This window comes from Muntiacus reevesi, chromosome 1 (genome assembly GCF_963930625.1).
Source record: "Muntiacus reevesi chromosome 1, mMunRee1.1, whole genome shotgun sequence".
Classification (NCBI taxonomy): Eukaryota; Metazoa; Chordata; class Mammalia; order Artiodactyla; family Cervidae; genus Muntiacus; species Muntiacus reevesi.
The window spans coordinates 84,063,352-84,076,211 of NC_089249.1; the positions used below are offsets into that span (position 1 = coordinate 84,063,352).

The following is a 12,860-nucleotide window of genomic DNA, read 5'->3' on the forward strand; positions in this document are numbered from 1 at the left end:
TAATATAGACCATATATAAAGTTGTATAGACCACTAACAGAAACTCCCTATCTCTATAGCAGAAAACATATATAAAAATGTTCACAGTGGCTGTTTGTAATGGCAAAAAACTGGGAACAGTATGTCCTTATGTTTATTGAGGGAAGAAAAGATTTTAAAAAGTGTGGCATAAAGTGTGTGCGAAAATAAATGTATCAACGTGGAGACAGAAAAGCAAGCGCTTTCATTAGGCACTTTCATATTAATTTATAAGGCACATTTTATTTATGGATGTGTATATTTGTGGTAAAGCTATTTAAGGAATGGTAAAGAAAAAATTGAGGGTAGTGGTTATCCTTGGAGGTAGGAGGAGGGAGGGAGAAAGGGTTTCAGTGGTTTTGGTCATATGAACTAAGAGATGGTTACATGACCATATGTTTTCTTTTAAAAAATTTTTAATTTATTTATTTTTACTTTGTTTGTGCTGGGCCTTCATTGCTGTGTGCAGGCTTTCTCTAGTTGACGGAGAACTGGGGCTACTCTTTGCTGCGGTGCACAGGCATCTCATTGTGTTGGCTTCTCTTGTGGAGCACAGGCTCTAGGGCGTGTGGGCCTCGGTGGTTGTGGCACACGGACCTTGTTGGTCCACAGCATGTGGGATCTGCTCAGACCAGGGATGGAACCCATGTTCCCTGCATTGGCAGGTCGATTCTTCCCACCACCAGGGAAGTCCTGTTTTATTTTCTTATATCTCATTTATTGTGTCATTTTACATGTGTCAAATACTATATATTATAATAAGAAATGTTAAAGACTATATAAAACATAAAACATCCATACTGTGCTATTGTTGAAAAGAATGATATGCTTTTGTGTGTTCTGAGTTATTCATTGGAAGCCTTTTTTTCCTTTCATGGCATTGTTTTTTTGGAGGGAGGGCGAGTGTTGCTCTTTCCACTTGAAAATGAAATCTGTTAGGGCACAAGTTCTTATTTGTTTTTTGACGTCTTGTTAACTGCTGTATTCTAATCACTCCCAGAAAGTGATTGGGACATAGTACATGCTCAGTAAGTATTTGCTGAATAAATGTGTGTGTATGTTTATAAAACCTGGTGAATGTATGTACACATAGATATTTAAAGATCTGAAATTCTAAAGCTTTACCAGTGAGAATAGGGGAGTGTCACTGTTGCTGTGCTGGCCCACCGTGAAAGCGCATGCTGTCAGATGTCACAGACTGGGTGTTCCACTGCCCCGGTTAACCCCCTCCTCAACCCCCCCCATCATTTGGGGCAAGGGCTTTAGGCAGTAATTTTAAAAGGAGGACCTGAATCCAAAGAAGGACACAGTCACAGCCTTTTATTGACTGAAAGGCTGGAAAGTGACTTAAATTTGTCATACCATTTTTTTTGCACTGTATTTTAATGTTTTGAAGTTTTATTTGCTTTCGTTTCATTTGGGTTTGTTTAGTTTTTGCAGTTGTTAATATAGGACCTATTTTGGGGGATGATTTCTCAGAGGTAAACTAAGTCTTTTCATAAACTAAGGTAAACTTTTCATAAACTAAGTCTCTTAATATTTCTTTTCTAGTCATTGTGTGTATTCATCAGATAGTTCTGTCTCTATGTTCTGTCAGTTTCTATTAGTGGAATGGTGCCTATGTTCTAGAACTATAACAAACAACAACAACAAAGTCATAAAATATAAAAAGGAAAACAAAAGATAAAAATTTAACAATTCCCTCTCAAGAAAAAAAAAAACAAAACTGGAATTCTGCATACCAAATTAACCTCTAAGTAGTTCTTTGGAATTAGGGGTAGGGTTTGGTCACAGATGAGAGAATGGAAGCTATATTGTACTTTGTATTTTATATTCTGCACTTGCATTTTTATAATTTATATTTATTGCATATTTTTAACTAAAAAGGGAGAAAGCATCTTTGAAAATAAAGCAGAAATTATAAATTTGAAAAATTAGCAAAAAATAACATTATTGACAAACATAAACAAACCCCTTAACTTCAAGAATTGATGTGACAAATTATTGGAAGGTAGATTGAGACTAGAAATGGTCCTGGAATCAGCTTAGCTTAATGTGCAGCTGAGCTGCTAACTCTTCTCTGAGTATTTCTAAAGGAGGCTGTTGCTAGTATGGGTCTCTGGAAGAAAGATCAGTCTGGGGTGGAGGAGCTGTGAGGATTTTAGGATCTAAGGCCATGTACTGAGTAGTGTAATATTTTAGTAACATACTAAAATACAATAAATAATGAGGTTCTTTTTATTTGATTTAAAACTTCAAAACAACGTGAAAAGACCAGGATGTGACCAGAGTTATGTACTTGGTTGGATGGAGTGCAGTAAGTTGTGTTCTGTGGAACTCTTGAAATATCTGATGCCCAAATAAATAAAATTTAAATTATTTTAGAGGTAACTTGGATTTTTCCCTCTTACTCTTTGTTTAGTGATTCCTTGGTAAAACCCAACAAACCCCTTCCCCCTTGCCCCTAGACATGCCTATCCCATGCCAATGCACTTTTAGTAAAAAGTGTGTACAATAGAATGGCCTTATCAGACCTTCTTGCACTGCCTTGGCACAGCTTTGACACAGATTTCTCATGCACCTTCTGTAAGTTAAGTATTTTTATAGACATCTGTCTTCACTTTGTAGTGTTGATGCTTTTTTTTCCCCCATAAGTGTATACATCCATTTTATTTAATCTTAGGTTATTCTATGGTAGAAATGTGGATGTCATTGTTACAATACACAAGGTTATAATGTTGATCTAGATGATTGATTGTACTTAGGACAGAAGTTCATGATCAACCTTTGGTTCATGTTTTTTATTTTAGTGTGGGAAACTGGTCAGAGCCATGTGGCTATGAGCTCAGTATTAAGGTCTGGCTATTGGCTTCTTTCTATATGAAGGGAATTATTTCTTGGTATACAAAATTTTCCCCCTGTGCATACACTTAAAGTACTTCTCTTTTTTCCTCCATGAAATTGGGAAGCATACATTTTTAAAATTTGGAACTGCTGAATTTTGAAGTCTTAAAAATTAATCCTATCTTTTTTTCAATTTTTTTTTTCATCCTGTTTCCTCTGTCACCTTTTCTTGAAACAAGTAACATGTTGTTTATTTTTGGTTTTTGCTAGTTCTGGGACCGTTTGGACCCCACGATGTTTTTCCAAGATTTTAGACCCTTTCTAAGTAGCAGTCTACTGGACCAAGATAACAGAGCCAATGAGAGGAGTCACCAAACTCACACTGACTTCTGGGGTCCAAGTCGGCCTCCACGGCTGTCAATGACTCAGAGATACAGATCTCGAGGAAGTACTCGTCCTGAGAGATCCCCAGCTTTTGAAAGGTGAGTACTAAGTTGTTATTTAAATTCTTTTTAAGGGTAGTTTCAGTGAAGGACATATTGACATAATCTAATTGACATAATAAGATTTTCATACTTACTGTCTTTGTGGACAAGATGAGAATATATATGCAGAATGAAAATGAAGCCAAATTGAATGTCTATACTCAACTAGTACCAGTTTAGCAATGATGATAAACTGAAGGATGATAAAACTAGTGACATAGGTCTCTAGTTAACATTTTTATTAATATTTCAGATAAATATCTAGGTGATATGTTTATCAAAGTTTCAGAAGATACTGAAAGAGATAGCAGATATATTGGATAACATTAGGATTCAAAAAGACCTCAATAGATTGGAGTGATGGAGTAAATATGAAATTTAATAGGAATATAGAGTCTTGTGACTGCAAAACATTCACTCAACAAATACTTATTGAGTGTCTTTTATGTTGGGACACTTTACTGGATACTGGGGATATGATGGTGAGCAAAACAGATAGTGGTCCTTGATCTCATGGATGCCATTTAGTAGGAATGATAAACACTAAAATTTAAGTGTTTGCCATGTGCATAGCATTGTGCTTTGTGCTTTTTCTACTTATTTAATCCATGTAAAATGGTAGGTGTTGTTCCTGTGCTCATTTTGTTATTGTTCAATGGCTAAATCATGTTTGACTCTTTGCAACTCCATGAACTATAGCATGTCAGTCTTCTCTGTGCTTCTCCTGGAGCTTGCTCAAACTCAGGTCGATTGAGTCTGTAATGACATCCAACCATCTCATTCTCTGTCGCCCCCTTCTCCTGCCCTCAGTCTTTCCCAGCATCAGGATCTTTCCCAGAGTCGACTCTTCATATCAGGTGGCCATGTGTTGGAGCTTCAACTTCAGCATCAATCCTTGCAATGAATATTCACGGTTGATTTCCTTTAGGATTGACCGGTTTGATCTCCTTGCTGTCCAAGGGACTCTCGAGAGTATTCTCCAACACCACAGTTCAAAAGCATCGATTCTTTGGCGCTTAGCCTTCTTTATGGTCCAGCTCTCACATCTGTACATGATTACTGGAAAAACAGTAGCTTTGACTATACAGACCTTTGTTACCTAAGTGATGTCTTTGCTTTTTAATATGCTGTCTAAGTTTGTCATAACTTTTCTTCCAGGGAGTGTCTTTTAATTTCTTGGCTGCAGTCACCGTCCACAGTGATTTTGGAGCCCAAGAAAATAAAATCTGTCACTGTTCACTGTTTCCACTTTTTCCCCGTCTATTTGCCATGAAGTGATGGGACCAGACGCCATGATTTTAGTTTTTTGAATGTTGAGTTTTAAGCCAGTTTTTTTGGCTTAAAGCCAAAAAAGTTTTTAAGCCAACTGTCCTCTTTCACCTTCATCAAGAGGCTCTTTAGTTCTTCTTCATTTTCTGCCATGGTGGTATCATCTGCATATCTGAGTTTGTTGATATTTCTCCCAGCAATCTTGAGTCCAGCTTGTGATTCATCCAGCTCAGCATTTCGCATAATGTACTCTCCATATAAATTAAAAAAGCCTGATGACAATACACAGCCTGATGTACTCCTATCCCAATTTTTGAACTAATCTGTTGTTCCATGTCTGGTTCTAACTGTTACTTCTCGACCTGCATGCAGGTTTCTCAGGAAACATGTAAGATGGTCTGGTATTCCAGTCTCTAAGAATTTTCCAGTTTTTTGTGATCCATGCAGCCAAAGGCTTTTGCGTAGTCAGTGAAGCAGAAGTAGATGTTTTTCTGAAATTCTCTTGCTGGAGTATAAAATTCTAAGAGAGAAATAGCTGGGTCAAAGGATATGACCATTTGAAAATTGATGCTGTCAAATTGCTCTTCTGAAAGACTATAGCATTATATTCTTACCAACAGTATTTGAAATGTACGGAACATCCTTATCAAACTGTTATCAGTCTTTATCTTTCATGATCTGATAGACAAAAATATGCTAGTAATATGCTAAATATTACTTTTTATGTCTTTTTAATTTTTTTCATTTGATTAAGCTTATTTTCATATAATTATTAGGTATTTATATTTTTCTTTAATGAATTGTTTATTAATATTCTTTGCTTGGTTTTCCTATTACAGAATTAAAAAATTGTTTTATATGAGTTCTCTCTATGTAGCAAAGATCTTAATCTTTTATATATTGTTTACATATTACATATTTTAAATTTCTTGTTTTTTTTTAGACAAAAGCCATTTAATCGACAGTATACAACTTTCCAAAATATATTTTTGTAAGAAAATGGCAATAATAATTTTTACAAACAGGTTTCTTAGTAAATTCCAGTGTACTTTAGACTCCTGTCCACTAAGACACAGCTCCCCCAGTCTCCTGAGCAAACTCTTTTAACATTCACTAATTTTTTAAAAAAGACGTGGAGCAAATAATAATCCCTTCCTGTGACTCAGGGTAGGGTTTTCACCAAACTTGAGTTAATCAGCTAATGACAATGATGAAAACCATTGCTTTACTTTCGCCCCCTCTGCCTTCCCATCTTGTTCCCTTTGATCCTTAGTCCTATGTGTAGAAACTATTCAAAACTATTCTTGGCAGAACACAATTGTTCATTTAAGTCTTAGACCTAAATAAGCCACAGACCAGCAAGGTTCCTGTTTTTGTCTTCATGCTCTCCCTACCCTTGCTGCAGATCTGTCCTTGGTATCACTCTGCTGCCTGCCCTTAATTAGCAGGCCTTAATTTGTTGGTTTCTTTCTGAGGCACACAGCACTGGACAGTTTTCCAGTCCAGGTTTTAAGTCTGTTTACTGTCACTAAATATGTGAGTTTCACCAGGTCACTTTATCTTTCTGGGCTTCAGACTCTTCTTCTGTTAAAAAAATAAAGATTGGACTGGGTTCTAAAACCCCTCTTCCCAACCAGGTTGCATACTGACTACAACCCTTATTGTAACATGCTGGGACTTTACAGGGAGGGAATGAGGACCATATTTAAAAATACATATGCCCAGTCTGCAAGACAAATGCTTTATCATCAGCCTATCTCGTATTTCATTTTTCATTGAAGAAAAACAAAAGGTTGTTATTTCTAGTAAAATAGACATTTACATTCCTGTTTAGAGGGGAAAAAGCCTTCTCTCTTAACAAAGGTTTTTTCGAAGTATAGTCACTCAAAGCAGTGCAGGGTGGATTAACATGTGGCTGCTGTATTTACATTATCAAAAAATAGGTATATGTGTATCAGCTGGAACTGGTTTTTCAAAAGTTTCTCCAGTATATTGTCAAAAAGATAAAAGCTCAAGAAGTGATTTAAATAAACTTTCTGCTAGCTTTCCTTATCAAGAAGGGAAAGAACAGTCTTGCATCTAGACTAAACCCGTATCTTGTCCTATGACGCAAAAGAATATTCTGTGCCCCCTTCATAAGCATTGCTGCGTCTGTCCCCCCTGACATGACAGTGTGCTTCCCCCTGGATTTCGTCCAGTCATCAGATTCATGGTTTCTGAACCAGTGTGCCACCGAAATAAGAGAGTTTATAATCTCAGGCACAACTTGTTTCAAGTCAATGCTGAATGTTCAGCTTTCTTCTCTCTTCTCAGCCCAGGAATCTGAATTAACCAGATAGCATCAGAGACCAGCAAAGATATGGGAAGAAGATGACCACTACAGATGCATGGCGATATGGTCTTTGACATAGGTGGCAAGAGCAAGCCAGAGCAAGTTGCCCAGAAGGCTAGAACAGTACGGTTCAGATGCACCCAAAGAAGAAGCCTCTGAGCCAGCCCAGAGCTTGTCAAGGCTGACTCTGGACAGAGCCACAGTCATTCCTCTTGACCAAGCCTCATTTTTACTCTCTGGTCCTTGTCAGTCACCTTCTCGCTCCCCAAGAGGCCTGTGGGTTATGGTCTTTGATTCATTTCCAGAATGTATTTGCTGTCTCTGTCTGAACCTGGCTGGTGAAATGAGACCCAGAATCAGCAAAGGAGTAATCCAGGCTGGCCTGTCCCACGGTGGCCATGATAGAAACCCACTGGGTAGAAAGAACCAAATGTTGGGTAGGAAAGAAGCAAACAGATCTTTTCCCAGTGAGACAGCATTTTCCTCTGCAGCTGCTGCTGCTGCTGCTAAGTCACTTCAATCATGTCCGACTCTGTGTGACCCCATAGACGGCAGCCCACCAGGCTCCCCCATCCCTGGGATTCTCCAGGCAAGAACACTGGAGTGGGTTGCCATTTCCTTCTCCCATATTTTAGATTTCACACCATACTTAGAAAGTCTCTCTCCTTATTTCATGATTTTAAAATATTCCCAAAAAATAAAAAATAAAGAAATAAAATATTCCCATATTTTCTCCCAGTATTTTCTTATCTAGTGCTTTTTGATTATAATGGTCAGAACTCTTGTTATAAGCAATAGAAATTCACTTTATTATAACTTGAAAAAATTAGAATGTGTTGGTTCATATAACTCAAGTGGTTCTTGGCTGTATCAGCATACGTACCAACGTCTCTCCTTTTTTAGCAAATATGATATCATTTCTTATTATCCTGATTTATAATTTATTCATAATATAAAATATATTAAAACATTTATGCCTACATTATTATTCTCCAACTAATATAAAAGAGAACTAAAAGTAATACATAAAAATATGTTTTTAAATTTATAAATACTTGACTGTGACTGATTTGGGAGGCTGTGAAATACCAGATGCTTGCTTCTGTGTGTAGAATCACTAAGAAAGTGATAGTGCCTTTCTGTCTGGCAGCAGCCATTAGGTAAGCCAAGATGGGTACTTGTATTGATACAAGTATTAATACATCCAGGAGCTATAGAGGAAGAAGCAGTAGACGTAATGCACTTTCTTCTCAGGGTACAGTGTTACCAGCTCTCAGAGCTCTGTGAGACTGCCTGCCCCACTTGGCTTGATAAAGTGCACAGACTGGGATACAAGGCCAAGTGAGATTATATTGTATATTGGATTTGTGTGTATTTTAGTGGCTGTAAATGCACATTTCCTAAGGATGCATCCTATGTCAGGCCTGTCCATCAGGATGTTAAACAGTGAAAATTTGCTCAAAGCCTTCAGTCTATTGCCAAGGAGAAAGCTAGATGCTGTTGTGGGGCTGAGAGTCACCACATGCAAAAGAATGAAACTGTCTTATACCATCCACAGACATTAACTCAAGATAGATTAAAGACTTGTATGTAAGACCTGAAACCATAAAATCCCTATGAGGTAACATAGGCAGTAAGCTCCTTGACATTGATCTTGGTGATGATTTTTTGGATCTGACTCCAAAAGCAAAAATGAACAGTGGGACTACATCAAAGGATAAAAAGCTTCTGCACAGCAAAGGAAATCATCTACAAAATGAAAGGCAAATAGCCTAACAGTCTGTTTAAAAAATGGGCAGAAGACCTGAATAGACATTTTTCCAAAGAAGACATACAGATGGATGCCATGAAAGGATGCCAAGCGTCACTAATCATCAGAGGAATACAAATCAAAACCACAATGAAATATCACCTTACACCTGTTAGAATGGCTGTTATCAAAAAGACAAGAAATAATAAGTGTTGATGAGGTTGCGGAGAAAAGGGAGCAAACCCCTTTACACTGTTGGTAGGAATGTAAATTGGTGTAGCCACTGTGGGAAACAATATGGAGGTTTCTCAAAAAAATTAAAAATAGGAGGGCTACTTTATGATCCAGCAGTTCCTGGGTATTTATCTGAAGAAAACAAAAACACAAATATGACAAGATAAATGGCATCCCATGTTTGTTGCAGCGTTGTTTTCCATAGCCAAGACATGGAAACAATCTAAGGAGCTATTGATGGATGAATAGATAAAAAAAATTGTGATATACATATATATGTGTGTGTATGTTATTCAGCCATGAAAAAGGATGAAATTCTGCCATTTGCAACAACATGGATGGACCTTGCAGGCATTATGCTGCATGAAATAAATCAAAGAAAGAAAAATACTGTATGATCTTATAGGTGGAATCTTAAAAAAAAAAATTTCATTAACCAGGTTCATAGATACAGAGAACAGATTGGTGGTTGCCAGAGGGATTTTAGGGTGGAAGGTGGGTGAAATGAGTGAAGGGTGTCAAAAAGGACAGATTTTCAGTTATATTAGAAATTAAGTTGTGGGAATATAATGTACAGTGTGGCTGCTATAGTTAATAATGTTATTGCATATTTGAAAATTGCTAAGAGAGTAGGTCTTAAAAGTTCTCATGTTAAAAAAATTTTAAATTGTATGGTGACGAATATTAACTAGACTTATGTGATAATCATTTCACAATACATACAAATATCAGATTTAAAAAGCTCTTTAATTTGTTAAAACATTTTCTGCAGATTGCTTCATGAATGCATTGGGAAATTTTGAAAATTAAAGTGCAATCATATTAGAAGACTCTTAAGTGATAGTGTGTTTAATAAGATAAACAGTTTTATCTTTTACACCCCTTTATTTATTTTAAAATACATTTTCATGGAAGTAGTTCTAAGGAGTAGGCCAGGAAATGGGGCCTGGGGGCGACATTAACATCATCCATACAGTATTTAACATGAATCAAAGCCTGACTGACAGCTTAATCCTGAGACTCTAAAGAATTAAAAATCATGTGGAAGCTGCTCATCCCTGGCTTTATAAACACTTTCATCTTTGCTTTATCTTATTAGGGAGTTATATGTCAGTGTTTAAAATGCTGTGTGGTATGAGCGGTGTGAGATAAAGTCTTCAAAAGAGGGGTGTAGAAACTACCCCTGTAGATTTGTTGGTGCATATGAGGAAACCTACAGCAGTGCTCTTCTGGTTTATTTTTAAGTAACTGTTTTATAGTTTGGCAAGGACAAACTTTCAAATTATATTTGGATTAGAAATGTGTAGAGTGGGAAGAGGGATCTCCTAACTTTTTGCCATGATTATTTGTAGAAAAATAATGAAAGTTGACCAGTGCCCCTATTTTTAGGTTTAATCAGCATCCCATTTATATACCTGCTGCTTCTGAAAGGAGAAAAGTTTAAAAGAGTGCCACCATTTTTAGGGGAATTAAATAGAACTGTTGCAGAAGGGTTCTCTTAAAAATGAAACAAATCCTAGTTAACCTAGTTAGCTCAGTTGACCTCAGTCTTCATAATGCCTTTGAATTTCACATAAAAGATGAAGGCTTCTCATTGAATTCCATGTCTCCATGGGGTCTATGGAATCCTGAATTATATGCAAAGTAGTCAGTAGTGGTATTCACAATGCTATGTATTGAAACTGATGGAAATTGGACATTAGGTAAATGAGGTCCACCTTTGTTTAAAGGTATATATCATTGCTCAGTTCAGTTATCAATATAAGTTCTTATCTGCAGTCTTACTTTTTCTATAGCTATTTTTCTCATCCCCACTCTCAAAATCCTTACCATTCCATAAACTTGCCACAGGCCATCAATTGTGTCTTCCTTAAATACCACCAGGAGTTCCCTGGTGGCCTTATGGTTAGGATTCCGAGCTTTCACTGCTACGGCCTGTGCTCCATCCTTGTCGGTGAACTGAAATCCCACAAGCCACATGTGTGGCCAAAAAGCATACCACCATCTCTGTTTAATTTATTCTGTTTGCATTATGTCTTCCAGTAGAGCAGGCATATCTTTGCTAGGGTAAATCTGAGCATGTTGGAAATATAGAAGAGGAATTGTTCCAGTTCTTTCCAGTTCTGGATGTTTAGAATTAAGAATAGATAGTTTGATTTCAAAATCTTAAATGCTGATTTTCTTGAACCAATTTTTCTCCTGTTTTGTTCCAGAGTCTCAAAAGGCTCAGTTAAGTGATCTCCAGAAAATATGTTGCAGGCTTATCAAAGCTCTTGAGACCTTGGATTCCTTTCCACTAAAAAGAAATCTTAAACTGTATATTCTGATTATGTGTATAGATTTTTCAACTAAAGAATAAATGTCTATAATTTTTTAAAGAAAGAATATGATAGGCAGATGGTATGAGAGTGTAATATCTACCATCTCCGTCTACCACAAATAGCATTGGTAGAGTTGTGTGCATGTGTACGTGCTCAGTCATGTCCGACTCTTTGCGACCCCCTGAACTGTAGCCTGCCAGACTCCTCTGTCCATGGGATTTCCCAGGCAAGAATACTGGAGTGGGTTGCCATTTCCTACTCCAAGAGATCTTCCCCACCCAGGGATCGAACCTGTAATTGCTAGTGTTAGGATTTTCCAAAGTGGTGAAGACTTCCTGGGAAAGTGCTGGGGGTGGGAATGTATAATTTTCCCTTGATTTTCACTGTAGATGTGTTACTAGAAAATACAGTTAATTCTTAACAGACATTCCCCAAATGAATGTCCAGGCAGGATGTTCACAAATTACGCATGTTGGAAGACAGTTCCATGTTGGTCCTGGCTGTCTTCCCATTTCTTGGCAGGATGACTAGTACTGCTCCTTCTTATCTATTGAGTATGAATGGTACTACCCCATTTATTGTATCGAGCAAAACCATCTCTTTGGATTTCTCAGTTGCTGTGTGGGGGCAGTATTGACCACTGATGTAAATTAGATGTTCTTAGATGGATCTAAGTGGTTGGTCAGTATGTTATTATCATCTGTCTCTGTCCTCTCTTTGTTGGCATCATTATTAGATAGCTCTCCTGTGTAAAATGATTGACAGCTAATGGTAGTTCCAAGTTTATAAGAACATTAGAACGTTCTTCCCAGTGGATATGTGGCTCTATCCACTTCCAGGGAGGATTTCTGTGTTTTTTGCACACACTTCTGGTACTGAGTGGTATTATTCTTGTCCATTTTTTGAGTTAATATGTCCCCTCCAAATATGAGTATAAAGTTATTTCGCATTATGATTTATTGAATAATCCATCTGACTTGAAATGTTACCTTTGTTATGTATACAGTTTCATATTCATCTCTAGATTCTGTATTATGATCTGATATTTTTTTGGATGCCTCATGCCTATGTCTTCCTGATTTACTTTCTATAGTTTTATAGTATGATTTGATACCTAGTAGTGAAAATCTATTTCATTATTATTCATTTTTAAAAACTGCTGAGTGCTTCTCTTACATTTACTCTTTCAGATGAATTTTAAATGTAATTTGTCAATCTCTGACCTCTCTTAATCCCATTGGAATTTTGATTGGAATTTCATTTATTTGGGGACAGTTGGTACTTTTTATAATATTGAAACTTCTCATCTGGACCTGAGACTCATGTCTCAATTTGTATGGTTCTTTTTTGATGTATTCAGTAAAATTTTATAGTTTCACTTAATTTTTAAACTGATTGTTAGATAGATTGCTACCCAACATCTGGCTCCTTAATTTAGTTGTCTTGTTAGTTGTCTTAATAGTTATTAGTTGTCTTAACAATAATAGTTGTCTTAACAAGACAACTAACAATAATTAGTTGTCTTAATAGTTATTCATTTTATTTTCTAAGTTTTCTAGATTAACAGGTGTATCATTTACAAATATTGATCATATTTTTTCCCTGTG

At 36.7% G+C, this 12,860-nt stretch overlaps 1 protein-coding gene across 2 annotated transcripts in view; it reads left to right on the top strand.

Annotated features, from left to right (window-relative positions):
* RNF115 (ring finger protein 115) overlaps positions 1 to 12,860 on the top strand; it is a 67,762-nt gene that overhangs the window by 37,834 nt on the left and 17,068 nt on the right. For both annotated transcript variants that reach the window (XM_065905595.1, XM_065905602.1), the window contains one exon: positions 3,133 to 3,344. In XM_065905595.1, the coding sequence (XP_065761667.1) occupies positions 3,133 to 3,344 (212 nt within the window). The remainder of the gene's footprint in view (positions 1 to 3,132; positions 3,345 to 12,860) is intronic.